Source organism: Watersipora subatra, chromosome 6 (assembly GCF_963576615.1).
Source record: "Watersipora subatra chromosome 6, tzWatSuba1.1, whole genome shotgun sequence".
Taxonomy (NCBI): Eukaryota; Metazoa; Bryozoa; class Gymnolaemata; order Cheilostomatida; family Watersiporidae; genus Watersipora; species Watersipora subatra.
In genome coordinates, this window is record NC_088713.1 from 11,120,110 (window position 1) to 11,138,198 (window position 18,089).

The 18,089-nt window shown below is 34.4% G+C and overlaps 1 protein-coding gene across 1 annotated transcript; it reads right to left on the bottom strand.

Moving 5' to 3' along the window:
- Nucleotides 1-522: 522 nt before the first annotated feature.
- Nucleotides 523-17,270, bottom strand: LOC137398031 (leucine-rich repeat protein lrrA-like). Its single transcript, XM_068084130.1, has 8 exons — nt 17,236-17,270; nt 15,879-16,055; nt 8,513-8,653; nt 7,793-7,933; nt 5,205-5,345; nt 2,713-2,853; nt 1,885-2,025; nt 523-598 (listed from the first exon to the last, which is right to left on the bottom strand). The coding sequence occupies exons 1-8, from the start codon at nt 17,268-17,270 to the stop codon at nt 523-525; spliced, it is 993 nt and encodes a 330-aa protein (XP_067940231.1).
- Nucleotides 17,271-18,089: the final 819 nt, after the last annotated feature.

Sequence of the window (18,089 nt, forward strand, 5' to 3'; positions counted from 1 at the left end):
TGACCTACTTATTATGTCAGATATTGAATGTAAGATGAGCAGGATTAAACAAGTGTTAGCCTCAGAGTATCAGATAAAATTTTTTGAAGTTTGCACTACTGCCTGGGAATTTCCATTCACCAAAGTGAAACCGCCATCACGCTAAGTCGAAAACATTATATTGAGCAAGTTCTACGCAAATATGGAACGGAAAATGCTAACTATGTTTCTACCCCAATAGCTACCGATGTGAAGTTTATGAAAGACAATGGTAGTACGCTAGCAAATGCATGTGTTTACCAATCGATGGTAGGTAGTCTTATGTATGCGGCATCTGCTACTTGTCCTCATATATCTCATGCGGTAGCAGTGTTATCTTGGTACAACTCATCACCAGCCGAAACTTACATGACAGCTGTAAAACGAGTACTCTGATATCTCAAAGGCAGCATAGACATATGTTGTCACATTGAAAAATATTACATTGGTGAACTGTTTGGGTATACAGATACTAGTTGGGCGGACAATTGTGATAACCGACACTCAACCTGGATTAGTATTCATGCACGGCCCTACACCTGTTAGCTGGTTCAGTAAATCACAGAGTTTTTTGCTGTATCTACAGCCGAAGCAAAATATGTAGCGCTGTATGATGGTGCAAGGGAGGCCACGTGGCTTCGTCAGCTATACAACACTGTCACCAACTGCCTGACTCCAGCAATTAATGTCTATGTTGACAACCAGTCAACTATCACAATGGCAAACTCAGGTTCAAACACCAAACGAACTAAGCACATTGACATAAAGTATCACTACTGTAAAGAAGCTATCACAATCGGTGTCATAGTAACTACGTGTTGCCAGTCTAACAAAAGCATAGCCGACATTTTCACAAAACCGCTCGCTCGCCCCGATTTGAAGAGCTCCATAAAATACTCGTTCATTGACAATAATAATTCACTCATTGGTCACGTGTATCAATTATTTTCCTCTGCTAAATGTAAAAACTATGCAGGAGTATAATTGTTTAAGTACTTTTTTATGGAAATCCTATCATGCACACAGTTTGAAGTTGTTTCATCATGTTATTCAATGAAGGGACAACTCCTTATAATACTCTGTTTTTTATCTGTGCAAACCTCTTTTACTTTACTGTTTCATGTTTCTTTCTGTATTTAACTGTTTGAACGAATACAAGACTATGAGAGCATAATCTTAATTAACTAGTAAAGTTCTACAGAGACATCATACATCAATTTACTTTGGTTCTGCCTTTGGAGCTTTTTTAGCTGGTACCATGTTTTTGGCTAAACTCTGGGTTCTTAGCCCTGTGTTATGCTAACCTCAGTGCCGCCCTTATTTTGCCTGGGATCTCCCTCATTTTGGTAATAGCTGGCATTACTGTGTCTAGTACCACGTACACCTCATATGGTCACAATTGCCCATGCCGGTCCGTGCAAGACGGTTCGATTGTCAACGGAGATCACAGGCCCCTTAAACTTTATGGCACACTTGTAAGCCATTAAAAGGGCATCCCAAGGAAGGCGCCTTTATTGATGGGCTCACAATAAAGACTTATTTGGTCTTTACAATTAATGAGCAGGACAACCGCTAGAGAACGGTAACACTGTTCCTAACTCATGACCCATCAGAAATCAGGGATACTCATGGTTCTTGATTCAGTCTTGTGGAGCCAAGATTTTTAATCTGATGACTGCCACATGTGTAAAGGAAAATGATGAAAATTATATACACTTTGGAAAATATTAGTCTTCTACTTTTTATGAAACTTTTTTAAAAATACATGTACTTACCTCCTATTTATCGAGTGGCTCTTTCATGAATAAACTTTTATTCATTTGAAATCATGCTAAAACGTTGAAGTGAGTTTATATGCAGACTGACCTGAATGGAAGTTTTGTCAGGTCACACGAACTCAAGTTGAGGGTCTCTAGCAAAGCTATTTTGTCAATACCAGCAAGGGAACCGGAATCCAGTTTATTGCCACTGACTTTCAGCTCTTTCAGCTTTGTCAGTGAATCAAAGCTGAAAAAAATCCACGAGTAACTCATGTTGATAAAACGTTCTTGTAACATTTATCGCCACATCATTAATTTGTTACAGCTGCAAATTCATGTTTACCAGCCTTCATCCACCGATATGCGTAAATGCCAAATTATTTACTTGATACTTTATTCTAAATTACCTAAGGTAAATGGCCAAGCATTAGATACTTCCTGCATTTTTGTTAAAATATGTTATTATTTGTAATCAAAACTGTTCTATAAAGAGCATCAATTTTGACCTCAAGTTCTTAAAACAAAGTCAGCCATAAAATGTTTAAATAACGCAAAAGGTAGACACCCATGATAACAAAATTAGGCTTTCTTTGGTGATTTTGATAACCAACTAACATTTCTGCCTAGGAGTCAGCTATTATGTTATGAATTGTAAAACATGTTGATGGCCCAACAGCAGAAACTATAGTACATAACATAAAACAGAGCAACTTGAATAAAAGACAAAGTATAGTGCAAGTTCATAACAATTTTCATTCTGTAACATTATTTGTAATAGCATTGGTGATTAAGAACTTAATTTGCAGTTATACAGCGAAATGCTTATGTAATTTCAATTTTCATCAGCATACCACAACAAAGCAAAAGCACTAAAAAACTTCCATTGAGGTGAAACCGTGTCAAAATTTTACACTGAATTTTTAGGCAGACTGACCAGAAGGGAAGTTTTGTCAGCTCACAACGACTCAAGTTGAGTTTCCTTAGAGATACTAGCTTTTCAATGTCATTGAAAAACTCAGAAGCCAGTTTATTCTCACCGACATCCAACTCTTTCAGATTGTTGACCGAATCAAATCTGTAACAAGCATATCTTTCAATATTGACCACATAATTTACAATGCCACAGTAACTTATAATGATTACCCTTTCACGACAACTGCTGTAAGTATATCTTTGGTTTTTTTGCCTGTTAGTATGAAGTTCTTGTTCACTGAGGTGCGTTTGTTGCTGGTTGCTGTTATATTTAAAAGTTTACATTTGCATGTAATGTGACTGATATAGTTATAGTAAAAATCAAAGATGGAAATACATGTATATAGAAGGAATAGAAATGGGGAGGGAAAATGATGAAAAAGCTATAAAAAGCAAGTGAACTGAATGGAAAATTGTCTTCTGATGACTATAAAATTAATAAACATATCAGCTCTACAAAAAATTGTTCAAATGGAAGGTTTCTCTAATGAGGTTATTAAACATGGAAAAGTTGCCATTGTGATTTCAATTAAATAACCAGAATAGTGTAATGGAGAAGCTGACATGGATTTTCAATAACTAAAAGCCAACCAAGTGCTGCTTAAAAATGACGAATCGTCTGGTTATAAGTTGTCCATTTAGTTATAAGTTAACAGCTAACATATATTCTACTCATTTATTTTATAGAAATATTTATAAACATGAAACATGGATGTCTGCATCTGTCTAGTCTACTGGTGTCAAATACATGGCCTGTGGGCCACATTTGGCCCGTCATGTCATTTTATGTGGCCTACAAGAGCCTAATTACTCAATCGCACACAACAGAGTTAACTGCGGTATTTATAACATTGCAGGGCACCCAACGTGAGTTATATTGCCTCTGAAACTTATCTATTTCTTGTCTCGTTATTTTTAAGTTACATAAAAATAATTTTGATTAGTCAGAAATAAAATTTTCTGGCTAATCAAACGAACGTAAAAATATGCTTCAATGATTTTTCTGGCAAAAGTTATAACTAAAATACTACTCCCATTTCAACATCTGGCTAAACCCAAAATCATTGCAGTAACTTTAAAATTTATCGTTCGCGATCATTTTTTTAACTCCAGAAGTAACTATGCAGATTCAGAAAGGGTAAAAAAATGATAGACAGCATAAATCAAATTGAAACATTATATTTAAAGTTTTAAAGTTTTTTCTAACTTTAAATTTTGTCAAATTGAATCTTTATGCTCGAATAAAAATGCCCTTTTTTGGCTGTCAGACTAAAGTTATCACTCAATCTCCATAGGATCAAATTGATTCTTAGAGCTGCCCCTGAAGTCTAAAAAGTCCAGAACAGAGTTACTGAACATATTTTTTATTATTTCAAACATGTTTATTACAGTTTTTTGAGTTAAATTAGGAGGTAGATTTGCTATGCTTTGACGGATATAACTCACGAGAAAAAAAATCGAAATTTGAGTTTCAAGATTTTCATGTTTTTGACTAACCGTATATGTATAAATAATATTCATAACTTTATTTTGTATGTAATAAATAAGTAATTTTAGTCAAACACCGTATATTTTGCAATTTTTTTTTGTTTACGCCTAACTTTGTTTCAGCAAATAGCAAAAATATTTTTGTTTTTTGCTGCTTACACATTGATTGTGTGTTGCTGTTGTTGCATTTATGTAGTGTTTGCAGGTTTAATGTGTGTATGCAACAAATTCATGTTCTTAGCAGGTCACAATTTTTGATTTTACTGAAAGTATGCCCATGTTAATGGGTATTGTGTAATTTTTCAGATTATTCTTCAAAAACAAGTGTTTTGCATGTTTTGCTGTGCAACTGTTCTGTTTGCAACTTTAAGAAATGAAGTCAGAGTTATTTAATATTTAAGACTAGTTAAAGCAATTGTAAATTAGTCGATTACATTTCGTTACAATTATAAGTTACATCTGGCCCTTTGAGGACAGCCACTAATGTTGATGTGGCCCTCAGTAAAAATGAGTTTGACACCCCTGGTCTGATCAAACAAACTTTGACTTATGTCGTTTCAATAGTTTTGATGAGTTTTTGTCAGAAATTTGCATTTATAATCATGAGAAAGTTGATTTTTATTCTCAGCAGGTATTTTCAGAAACCAATTTGCTTGCAGCTGCAGTAAAATGTTGATGTAGCTATGAAAATAATACAAACCTAAGTATAACCAAATTTTAATTAGTGACTATATGTATTAAATGTTAGGAATAGTTCAATACTATTGGAATTCGCAAAGAATTACAACAGTTGTCATGAAGAATTGCAACACAGTACTGAGTAGGGCATTAAGCAATACAATGTAATAACTATTTATCTGGGCAGCAAGTTACCGGTGTATTCATGCAGTGTATACATGCATCAACTAATTTATGTCAGCAAAAAACTCTGTCAAAATGTTTCACCAAGTTTATATAGAGACTGACCTGAATGGAAGTTTCCTCAGATTACAGAAGTGCAAGTTGAGTTTTTCCAAAAACCCCAACTTTCCAATGTCAACATGAGAATCACAATCAAACTTATTGTAACTGACATCTAATTCTTTAAGTTTAGGCAGTGAATCAAATCTGTAACAAAAAGTATTGGGTAACCACAATACTACTAATGTTATATTATCAGTATAACATAACTCATGTTGATAATTGTTCTAAAAAAATTGTCATCGCTACATTTTTGACATTTTTACCAGTGGGAGTGCAATTATTCCTTTATTTGTCAAGGTAAATGTATCATTTAATAGTTTGTGTCGAGTCATATGTAGATGTCAAAGACAACTAGGGCAAATTTTCAACATGCGATAACAACGTTTTTTACTGGTAGCGTGTTTTACTATTAGATAAATACTGTCTCTTTGGCAGGAAAAATGCAGCATTTGAATATCTTCACTAAGACAAAAGTTGTACTAATCTGTCTGTCCATCTGCTTGAAGACACACTAAGGGAATTAGGAAAACAGATTGTTTTGTCTGTGAACCAAACCTGGACATTCAGCGTAGTGGCAAAGCAAGCTATTATATCTGTGCAGCTGGACAATATTGCTAGAATGATTGTGCACATATTTACTACACATGGTGTCATTTTATAGTACGCATAAATGCCAGAGTGCAAGTATACGTCAGTCTCACCAGAGTTTTATGTATTGTCCTCCACAATTAGAATATGAAAACTAACAATGAACATAAGTAAATACAGACTAAAGATTAGCGGTTTTTAGGATAGTGATGGCCAAACTGTGATAGATTGACTAACTTAATATTATTATCAGCACAGATCAGCACTCTTTAATTGGAGCAAATGAAATCATTAAATAATTTGGCAATGAATTTACAATGAGGTTACAACGACTAGATCAATAGACGTAACACTAATAATAAAGTTTGCACTTGTACTCATTTCACTGGAAATTATTTGATGCGGTTTTTACACGCCGTAGCCCACAATCTAATTTAGCCATCAAGTTACACAGATACCGCGCTCAAGGATAAGCAAAGCTTTAGCCAGCCAATACGCAAGGCTATTGTTGAGATTGCAACACCTCTGATGGCTGCTTGCAATCTGCTGAAATACTCAAACATCAAAGCGAATGATATATGATATTTTGACCAAATAAAAGTGGTTTCCTTCCTTGGTTTTTGGTAGTCAAAATTATGAGAATATAATTGGATAAAATATTAGCAGTCGAACCACTGATGTAATTCCTTATTGTGACACAAGGAAGTTGCACAAGGAAGTGATTATTGATTGAAAAATTGATAAATCTTTTTTTACAAACTGCACTAGCAGTTTTAGATGATCATATATAGTACCCGTAACGTCCATTCCTTTTATCAATGCTTAATTATTGATATTGGACCAAAATTTACTTAAAGAAAATTACCAAGTTTTCTATATCTTGAGGTTTCTTATTCATGAGGTTTATTAAATATTTAACATTAAAACTTTTATTTGAAAGGAAACATTTTTAATTGCAAGTGATCAAATAACAATCAGATTTAACACGATCAAAAACCCCTAAAGTAAACCAATTCGACAGCAGCAATAGGCTCTCTTAGTTGATCCTTAGAACAAAATAACGCTGTGTTGTTGAGTCCAGTAAAATATCATGGATTGTGTAACAGGTCAGTGGTAATGATATAAAATATAGGAACTACATAGCTTTCAAATAGACAAATCAAAATCAATATTGGTTGTTCCAAAGCTGTTTTTTAACTTTATTATCGTGCATTCTGCAAAATAGTCAAGTTAATTTTAGTTCTTGTTGTTAAAACAAATAGCTAGCAAATCCATTCAATTTGTAAAAGATCCATTATCATGCGCACAATTTAAATTTGATACAAAACTATAATATGCATATTACGCTGCTGAGTTATGCTCAGAATAATTATAGCAGAGGTTCACCAAGTTAACTTTTAATGATTTGGAAAAAAAAGTTTTTTTTAAAGTCTTTGTAAAAATAGAACTTATCTATTTTGGTAACTCTTTTTTTCTTCTGATCAAAACTATGTATGAGCAGTACATGAAAAATGAATCCGGCATGGTTTTTAGCCAACTTCAATAAGAGTAATACGAACAAGTACTTCATGCATTTTGAGTAACATAAACAGTAACAGGCCAACTCGCAGTAATTTGCAACAGAGAACTCACACAAACCTGGTTTCACTGCCTCAATGATGAGTTGAAAGCAACAAAATGGCACTATTTCCAAACACTCTATAAGTAGTAGAGAGCTCATTTTACAAAGGTCAGCGCTCTCTAACGTCTAATTGGCATAAGGTTTCCACCTCTACGATCAGTTTGCTTAAAATACTGTAAGGTAACACTAAAATTTGTTTTTATGACAATATAAAAGCTAAAACTTCCTTAACCACTTTTATTCTACTTTTGAATAAATTTTGATGTTCGGAAAATAATGTGAAACTGCACATCAAAATATGCATACTGCCAAGTGCTTCTTCAAGATATAAACAAAATGCCATTGGCATAAAATGCTGAAGAGAGAATTTATACAGACTGACTTGAATGGAGGTTTTGTCGCATCACAAGAACTCAAGTTGAGCGTCTCTAGCAAAGCTAAATTGTCAATACCCGCAAGAGAATCAGAATCCAGTTTATTGTGACTGATATCCAACTCTCTCAGATTGATCAGTGAATCAAATCTGCAACAAACAGTCATAGATGACCATATTACTGCTAACATTATTCAGTAAAACCACAGTAAATCATGTTGCTGATACCTTCAGGAAAACCGGGACTGCTATCAGGATTTGGAAGCCTATGTTGGTATAATCAAAATGTTTCTGATGCGTTGAGAACCTTACCAGCTTCTCTAAATAATTACAAAAATTATTAAAGGTTTTTTTCCAGGGACATGCTCTAATTATTTTGTCAGAATCATAAAAAAATAGCTTTTTACAAAAAAATGGAGTTGAAGCTTCACAGCGATTTTTTTTTGACAGCCACACAAATAGCACAAGAAATAGTACAGGCAAATGCTAAAGTTAGCGATTAAAGTCATTTTGCCACTGAATCAGACTTTCACAAAAAACTGTCAGATCTATAGTCAATAAAATTTAAGTAGAGTGCTCAGTAAGCCATTGAAAACCGCAATGATAATAATCTGCAGCAGCCTAGCAGAATATTAATGTAGCCATATAGTGAATGCATGAATATTAAAAAAAATCCATATAGCCTGGGTTGTTTGCAAAACATTGCATAGACTTTATAAATAAACATACCTAAATGGTAGTTTGGTCAGGTCACAGAAAGCCAAGTTTAGCTTCTCTAAAAGCAACAGCTGGTCAATGCCAGTAAGAAGATCAGAATCCAGCTCACTTCTACTGACATCTAATTCTGTCAGTTTGGTAAGTGAAACAAATCTGCAATAGAAAGTCATAGGTTTCAATCATAATATTGTTCAACAAGACTAGAGTAAATAATGTTGTCAATAGGAAAACTGTTATTGTGATTTTATATTTTTACTATAAAGTATAGACATAATTACCGAAATGGTCTTTTTAGGTTATTTTTGATCTATTACCTTGGTAAGTATACTTGCCTTTACCAAGAGGCGTATAAAGATTATTATTAACTACTTAATTAGACTACTTTAATTAAAAACGAACTAGTTTAATTTTAAAACTGCAGTAATACATATTCTTGTTTCTACAAATTATAATGTTTACGAAAATGTTTAACACATGGGTTACCGAGTGCCATCGTGAATGAAACTTTCAAAACTAATTTTAAACTAGGTTTAATCTTGATGATGCTAAGAAACGATTTTCAACTGTTTATCCTGCAAACTAAAACCATATTCACAGGTTTTGAAGTTCAACCCCCATTGATGAGCAAAAAAATAAAGAATAAAACTGTATGTGGATGTTCAAAAAATAGAACAAGCCGACGAAAGAGTTGTTTTTGGATGTTTTTTACACTTAACTCAGTGACGAGTTTGTTAGGTTGCAGTCAGCCATGTCAAGTTTCTCTAGTGCATCGACATTTTCAATGATGACAGAACTAGCAGAGTCCGGTACACTATGAAAAAGGCTCAGCTTTTTTAAGTTACGCAGTGAAGCAAGTCTGTAAAATAGAGTTCACAACAATTAAAAGGAGTCACAAACCGCGTTCAAATCTAACAGGTGTATGTTGAAGAAAATATTTAGAAAAAAACTATATTTATGGAATATATAAATTACAATTGCTTTATATACTAAAAGTTTGAGCATGAAAAATTTCGGTAATCATACATTAAAAATAAAATAAATATGTTATATTGAGCACTATAAAAGCATGGTTGTAAAAACACCTTAGCAGAATATGAAAGTGCCAAAAACAGAAGTAAAATTGTTACAGAAAGATACAGAAAAACTTTGGTTAATAAAGACCAGGTACAATTCTAACTTATTCATTCTGTTTCTTTGATTTTCTATTGCTCATCGTCGCATCATTTTTCTATTTGTTGAAGAAACTTCTGTTTCAAATGCACACCCACATGTTAGCCCGACTTATGTCTTTTGTTAGAAATGATTTTCGGTAAAGGCAAACCTTTGCTACTGATTTAGTTCATGTGCTGAAAATTTTCCATGTCAAACTGGTCATGAGTAAAGGTTTTTTACAATCTTCTTAACTCGTTTTTTTTTAAATAATAAATTTCAACTCTTTGATTTCCACATTAATAAATATGCAAAATGCCTCAGTGCCATATTTTTTCCACTTGCAAATGCATCATATTGACTTGAAATTTGCTGCACGGCCTTTCCAATATAGTCTGTATTATAGGTATTAGGTAAGGTATTTGTACCTATTATTGAATAGCCAAAATGGTCAATACAATCTGTATCATAGGTCAAATTGCTGACAAAAAGGCTGGCAAAACCAGATCTAAACGAGAGTTTACATGCAAGATTCAAAAAACACAGAGCAAAGAGCATGAGCAGACTTTTCTGAAAAAAGTGCACGGCCACATTCGACTGCCTGCATAGATAAACCAATTTTTGAAATCACAGTTTTAGCAGCCCTAAAATGTGAGTATGTCTAGACCTGGTCCGGCTTGCCGCATTAGATATATGTACTGCCAAAAAAAACTTCAATAATGCAAATCTAATTTTCTTCAATACCCTTTGCATATAGTTGCAGGAAAATGGCGCAAATTTCTTCGGCATTCATAGTTCCAAGTTTCTCGCTAATTAGCGAGAAAGTTTTCCTTTTTTTCGGTTGCCATTACTAGCTGACCGTTTTAAGATAAACCTATCTTGCAACATGTTGCGATTTGGACGAACACAGGTGTTGTCACAAATGGTTAATGCACGACCACTAGCCAACTTGTCCGAATGTCTATTAAACAGTTTGGATAGATAGCGTCGGCCTTTTCACATAGCATCGTTTCAGTTACGCTGTCACCGGCCAATTGTTTGTCCAATGCCATCAGCGGTCGTGAAGATCGCTACACCGTTTATAAACTATGGTTAGTCTTTTTGCGAACTAAATGCCCTTAATATAATCCTTCTGTTTGATAATTATGAATGTATTTCTGTCATATTGCCAAGCTAGCTCAATCACGCATACACGTTGCGAATATTTTTCAATATTTTTTCGTTTAATATCAATTGTTAGCCTTTGCTTTTTCTTTGTATTATCTTTCATTTTACTGGCAAACTGTCGGTCTACACACAGTACGTTTAATTCACATAATTCTGCACAGAAAATCGTGCACAAAAAACACGGTACAACAGCATAACCTGAGCAGTTGAAAAATACAGAGTGATGCTGTTCTCATAAAACACCTCCGGCATACTTGGCAACTGACTCAAAGCTCGTATCTCAAACATGGCTCGTATGTTAGTGCTAAAATTTGCTTGAAAGCTGGCTCGTATCTCAAGTTTCTCGTACGTTGGAGCACTCGTAAGTTGAAGTATTACTGTAGTCTTATAACATTTATCTCTTAGTAGCTATATCTCCTATATATGTTATATGAGAGATATGTTATAATAATGTGTACTTTCATCTATACATTATACATTATTGTACGTACATTATATGAAATTTCCTATAGCGTTTTTGAAATACCAACATTGTAGGATTGCTTTCTGTAGATATTTTAGTGTTAAAAAACTACTGTAAGTTACAAGTTGGTTTTACAAAAACTTCTTTAAAAAATGAAATATAAAATGCAAACGAAAGGATAAAACAACTTTGTTCTGCCAGAGGCTAAAACTGAATTAAAGAAGACGTATAATTTTAAAAGACAAATAAAAACGAAAAAAATTGAAAAAAAGACCGCTCTACAATTTATTTCCTATTACTACTCATATTAATTCAGTTTGCTTGCTACAAACAAAATTCATACGATGAAGAAAGGAAAAACTATTCTAAAAGGTGGGCAAACATGTACACACACAGATTGATGCTTGTATAGTAGATTATTCAGTTTGTCTTCATAAGAGATAAAACTATATCTCATCTTTGACCTTAAAACTCATTGCTAGAACAACTTGAACTACATTGATCCTATAATAACATATCACCACCATACATACTATTACATTCAATGATGACTTAAACTGACATTGATAATTCAGCAATGTATTTCAGACTTGAATAATAATCTAACTTAATGATTTCATGAAAGTTTTAATCTCTATAGCTCTAACTAGTATAAAACACTTAAAGAAGAAAAACGATACTTGCTTATACAAATTCAAATTTAACACTGGAAGAGAATCAGACAGATAAGTTATAAAACACTCTAAAAATTGGAGTCAAATTAGAATAACTTTAAATTTATATTTTAAGATTTTTATGTGATAGGTATAACATTTTTTGACAACCTGATTTTCTATCCTCAACTCTCACATTTCAACCCTTAATCAAGAGCAACACGGTTAAAAGTGGGAACTCATATATAAATGTTATTAACTCAAAAAAGGCCTAAAACACTGTTTTTTGAATAATAATTTAAATCTACAATAGTGACGACTTGGTTACATTCTATCTACACATGTAAGAGTTTTTTTTGAGTCAAGATTTTCAATGGAAATAAAACCGCGGAAATCTATTCAATTTAACATATTTGCTCAAATATGCTATAAGGCTCATCTTACAGATAAAATTAAGTGGATTTTTTCTATATTTGGTTTACTGTGAAATTGAATCGACTCAGTACATCCTAGCAGTAAGAATTTAACATACTCTTTACTATAGATGGATCGACTCGATTCTCAATTTTTCATAAGCTAAACTGCTCAAGTCAAAATGCACCAATGCTTCTTGTAATTGTCTCTACCTGTACGATTATTAAGTTTTGCTATAAAATCCATCACCAACAGTGATTCTGTATGTAGCCAATCTATTATTTGACATGTGCTAAAATACATATATAAGGGCATTCCAATGTTGTCCGCCGAACACGGCTCTACAAAACCTTGCTACCACTGTAAATATTATGTTGGTTAATAACATGTGCTACACGCTAATATATTATAGTTAAGTGGATTATAAGCAGACTGACAGTAAGCTTATTTATGATACTTTTATTGTGGTGCAGCAGTTTTTTATGGATATATACTGCGCATGCTAGTTATGCAGAAAGTTTTGGTATTTTGGAGCAAAAACTGTGATGCTTTTATTTATTGTTTTGTCTTCAGGACAATTGAATAATCGCCTTATTTTACTCACAGCGAGGTTTTATAACGGATTGCATTTGTGTTTTTGCAAAAACGTTGATCTCAAATCACCAAATGAACATATATGTAGTTACCCAATATTTTTTCAGAAATTTTTCATAATGTAGGGTTAGCATTTTGTCACACACAAAATTAGTTTATCTTTTGCTTGGAAATGATTGTGTGAAATAATGGTTTCTATCTTTATTTCCAAGTTAGGATGGATGAAAGAAAAATTTTAAACAGTGACCTAAACATATTTCCGCTGATGAAACTTTTCAACAGTGACCTTAAAATATTTCTGCCCCTTACAAGTTTATCTTAGAGGACGTATGAACTTAAAAGACAATAGTGTTTTGCTTGCATTTGGTTTCGCCGAGCTACAGAAAAACTAAAGCTTTATTTTTTATTCTCAATTGCATTTGTTCTGGTCATTAACCTAAATTTGTGAAGATTCTCAAAAGCTTCAAATTGCAGGTCTATGAAAAAGCCTCAACCATTTAGAGAAAAATACTGAGTTCATTTCAACAAATCTTGGTTGGCATTAACTAATCCATAGTGAACGAGTTGTTATTTGCTATTCAAGCATTTGAAACACGCAGCTAATGTTTGTACATACTGTAAGTTTGTTATTGTTGTTCGTTGTTATTCTGATGTATTGTCATAGGTCAACTTTAAGTATACATTTTAGTATTATTTATATTTTTAAAGAAATATCGAAAGATTATTATATATTCCTTACATGTGAAAAGTTGAGAATTGACTTGTAGTGTTTTGCAGTGAAGTGAAAATTTAATAACTTTTTAATTGGCTTGTGATGCAAAAGGCCAAAAATTAAAAGAAACATTTTAAAATAAAGGTCTATCAAAAAACCCAAACCTTGACAACAGGAATTCCCCCTTTTTACCAGCAAAAAATAGTTGGCATGACTTAATCCTTTCAAAAGCAATAAACCTGTAATTAAAAAGTTGTTTTTTTGCTATACAGACTGTCGAACTACTGAGCAAATGCTGGAATATAACTTAGTTATTGTTGTTCATTGTTATTTTGACATGTTGCCATGATTCAATATTAAACAAGCATTGAAAATTAATTAATTTTCTGTATTTGAGATAATAAAACTGAATTGATTCATTAAAATTAAGACAGGTAAAGTAGTGAGAATTAGTTTGTTGTGCTTTGCAGTGATGTGCGAATAGAATAATTTCTAAACGACCTTTGATGCAAAAGAACTGGTAATGAAATGGTTGATTTTTTGATAAGACTTGAATTGGTTCCATTCTTTTTCAAAGCATTATAAACATATTTTTAAAACAATCTAAGGCTTGAAACAAACTGTAAATTTGAATAAGCAAATATGTAAAACAGTTGTAAGCTGAGACAAAATTTTGCTGTCTGTAAATGTAAAAAGGTTACAAGTTTGAATTTATAACAACTTTTCATGTGATTTACTATTGGTGATGGGCATGGTTATATGCCAAGGTTCGGCTGAAAATATCAACTTCCATAGGCGACTATTATGTTTGGTTTCACAAAAAAGTTATCTTATCTTAGATGGTTCAGAATAGGCTCCACGCACAGTATCCCACAGAAGTATCATAATAATTCACATTCATCCATTTTTTGTGTTGTCAAAAGATTATTAAATTGAATTTGTATATTTATATACAGTAGTGCTATACGTATGTCTCCTATGACTTTTACTGCCTATATACATTACAGAAGGTATACATTATACCCATAATGTATACCTTTTATATTGGAAATTCCAAATAACGTAAAAAATATATGTGAAGTTTTAGCTTCCTAGTACGTAAAAAACTTCTTATAACATGAAGTGTCAGGTAAGGCAAGTTTGCAAGTTGGATGTGATGGTTAGTTTATCTCACCGCACTTGTGGAAGAATGCCATGCTAAATGCCATGTGTATGATATTTACAAGCACAATGAAAGTCATTTATCAGTTACACATAACTTTCAAAATATTCTAGTTCTCTTCTTTCTTTTTTCTAGTACCCTTAGATATAAATAAACAGCAAACAGGAAAATCTTATTTTTATAGTAAAACTATTTTGCTGCTCTCCCTTATTGTAAGGAGAGCAACTTCTCCAAAGTACTTTTCATAAGTTTTAGTATGCAGAATTATAGACTTTGTCGTTTGGACAAAATAAGCAAATCGTTGTAAACGAACGTCAAAATGTGCGGTTTCCATCAACTTGTTATAATATTGCCACAACTATCATCTAAAAACATTGAAATCGATCATAAAATTAAAAAAGGTTTTTGATGCAAATCCATGGCACTACAGTTACAATATAGACTACGACTTAAAAGAGTTAAATATGAGATTGTGTCAAAAATGTCGATCAATTTAAATTAAGACCAATAAAATGCTAAAACACCAGCTACAGTTGAATGTCATTTTTGTCTCAGTAGACTAACTCTGTCTAGAGATATAAGCGTTAAAATGAGGCCATTTTTTAAAAAGCTCAGATTCGAGCTGGTGTTTCATTCATGTTGTAACGAGTGACACACATGAAAAGAGTCCACGAGCAATAAATATGAGATATCTGCTTTAACCAATCATCAGCAGGGAATTTTTATGTGGGTCATATTAAATGTTATCGCTAGTAAACAGGGATTTTGCTCATTTGTTAGATTTGTACATCAACATCGATATTCACTGAATTAATTGACATCATTATTTTACTGATTTTACTAGACTGAATCCGAGTTTCGGTGGTTTTTCTGAGGGGATACAAGCCCCGCCAGGAAAACCAGGATCGAAAAGCGAGCTGGCAAGGCTACAGGTCACTGGACACGGAGCAGTGGCCATCAGGTACTGTGCTATCGCCCCAAAAAAGGAAGTGCCGCGGAAAACCTAGAAGTCGGAAAAAGAGAGCTGGTTATACTGCACCACATGCGGGGCTCTCTGCACATACGACCGAACGGCGTGCTTGAAGAACGCGAGGTTCCTTAGGGCCACGTTAGATGGTGCGCCATCTGCTTCCTGGCCATGCAGGAGACCATGGTTTGGTAAACGCACGCCCTGGTTCACCCTTGGGTGGGAAGGACGACAAGCTGCCTCCAGCTGACTTTGAACTGGCCCGGACTGTTGCCTACAGTCAGATGGCTCATCAAGATTTGTGAGGTGTGCCAGGCCACAAAGCATGGACTAGAGATGCCCCGATTCTAATTTCACCAGCCGATTCAGATACCGGTTCGATATACCGATTCTTAATGAAAAATAATCCTATTCAGATACTGATTCAGATTCTTTTGTGTTGCATAGATAATTGTTCATTTTTTTTGCAAGTATAAATATAATGCAAAAAAAAATATAAATATTAATGTATTTATTTGTTTGTATTTATGAAAAAAGATATACATATATATATATATATATATATATATATATATATATATATATTCACATACTGACATACCGTGCATGTAATAACAAAACACTCCATGTTTCTTGAAATATGTTATTATTAATGGTAATTACAGTTAGTGGTACAGTTTTCTCTGTGATAATGAAGTATCTCTTCTACTGCTGAACAAACTGCTGCGCCTGTACAAGTCCAAAGCAAATAAATGCGTATTTTAATTAAGGTTATTGATTCAATTATCTCTGTGAGACGTCTTTATCTTCTATCACTATCGATGTAGCCAGTCGCACGGAAGGACTCGCACGCTACAGATGATGGAGGGCAGGATAAACACCGATAAGCCACTGAGGTTATTTTATGCAATACAAACAATACATCATATCGTCAGGATCAAGAGAGAGATAGACAACTTGATGCATCAACTGCTCAAACTACTTTCACAATGCTAGTAAATAGAAACATTACACCGCATTCTTGTTGCTCGTTATGGTTCTCTTGTTCGTGATTGGCTGCAACAAATCATATCGCTGTAATAGGGAAATACCACACTTGGTGATTACGTCCTAACTAAAGCCAAAACATTACGCCGCTGTGTAGATGTTTATTAGGCTAAAGACATGAAATATATTGTTTGACAGGCTCGGAAATCATTAGATGAAAGCAAGGAACTTGCAGCTGATGATTTGTTATTAAAGTAGCAGGCTAAAATACAGGTTTCTGCCAAATAGTTGATATGTAAAAAGTATCTGCAGTGTCCTATTTTTTAAGAAAAGATCGGCCGATACCGATTCAGATACTTAATATCCATATCGGTACCAATACCGATTCCGATATTGAAATCGGGGCAACTCTAGCATGGTTGGACAAAGACGGCTTGAGGGAAACGAAGGCTCTGCGCCAGTTGAACCTGATAGAATGTGGCCGTGGACCTGGTGGAGCCATTTCCGGTCACACCAAATGGAAACAAGAGCGTGATGGTCCTCACTAAACACTTCACCATTGGCAGGACACACTGGTACTGCTTGACGCCACGAACAGGATGGTTGCAAACGAACGAGACGAGCGGGTGTTCTGCTACCTGGAATTGCCAGAGCAGATTTACACAGACCAGAGAACGCCGTTCGAAAGCCAACTGATGGCCAAACAGTGCCAACTCGGAAAAATGTAGAGAACACACACATCTCCTTACCACCCACAGACAAACGAAACCGTTGAATGGAATAACCGGAGACTAGGAGATTCTTTGAGGGCACTACTACTGGCCCGGGGACCAGACGAATGGGATATGTTGCTTCCCAAGCTGATGAAGGCATAACGATGCACCCCCCTTCACTGCCGAAAAAAAGCCAACATGCTGATGTTGTGACAAGAGCTGAGGTTGCCGGACCACCTAAAGAGTCAACCCTCACCGACCGAGTGCTTTCCTTTGCACTAGCATGCCCTAAAGGTGCAGCAAAGGCTACAAACGGAACACGAGGCACTATGACAGAGCCAGATAGAAACAAATTTCCCAGTCCTCTTGTTTTTAAAACAGGAGGACCGGTCTACCCTGTCTTCCCTCCTCCCGGTATTCCTGTCTTCAAGACAAGAGGACCGGGAGGAGTTCCCTCTACGCGAGAGAGAGTACGCCCCAGGCAACTGGGTATGGCTCACGAACAAATGCCAGAAACGGGGAGAAAAACCCAAACTGCAGGAGAAGTTTGTGAAACATTACCAGATCCTGAAGGCCTGGGGCAACCATACATATCTGGTGGAGCAACA

Bases quoted from the DNA above. Each gene is read 5' to 3' on its own strand.
- LOC137398031 (XM_068084130.1), bottom strand. From the start codon at position 17,270: ATGGCTCCACCAGGTCCACGGCCACATTCTATCAG. The intron at 5,346-7,792 runs GTCAGTCTGTAT...TTTTTGTTACAG, and splicing joins GCGACAAAACCTCCATTCAA to ATTTGATTCACTGCCTAAAC. The intron at 2,854-5,204 runs GTCAGTCTCTAT...TGCTTGTTACAG, and splicing joins CTGAGGAAACTTCCATTCAG to ATTTGATTCGGTCAACAATC.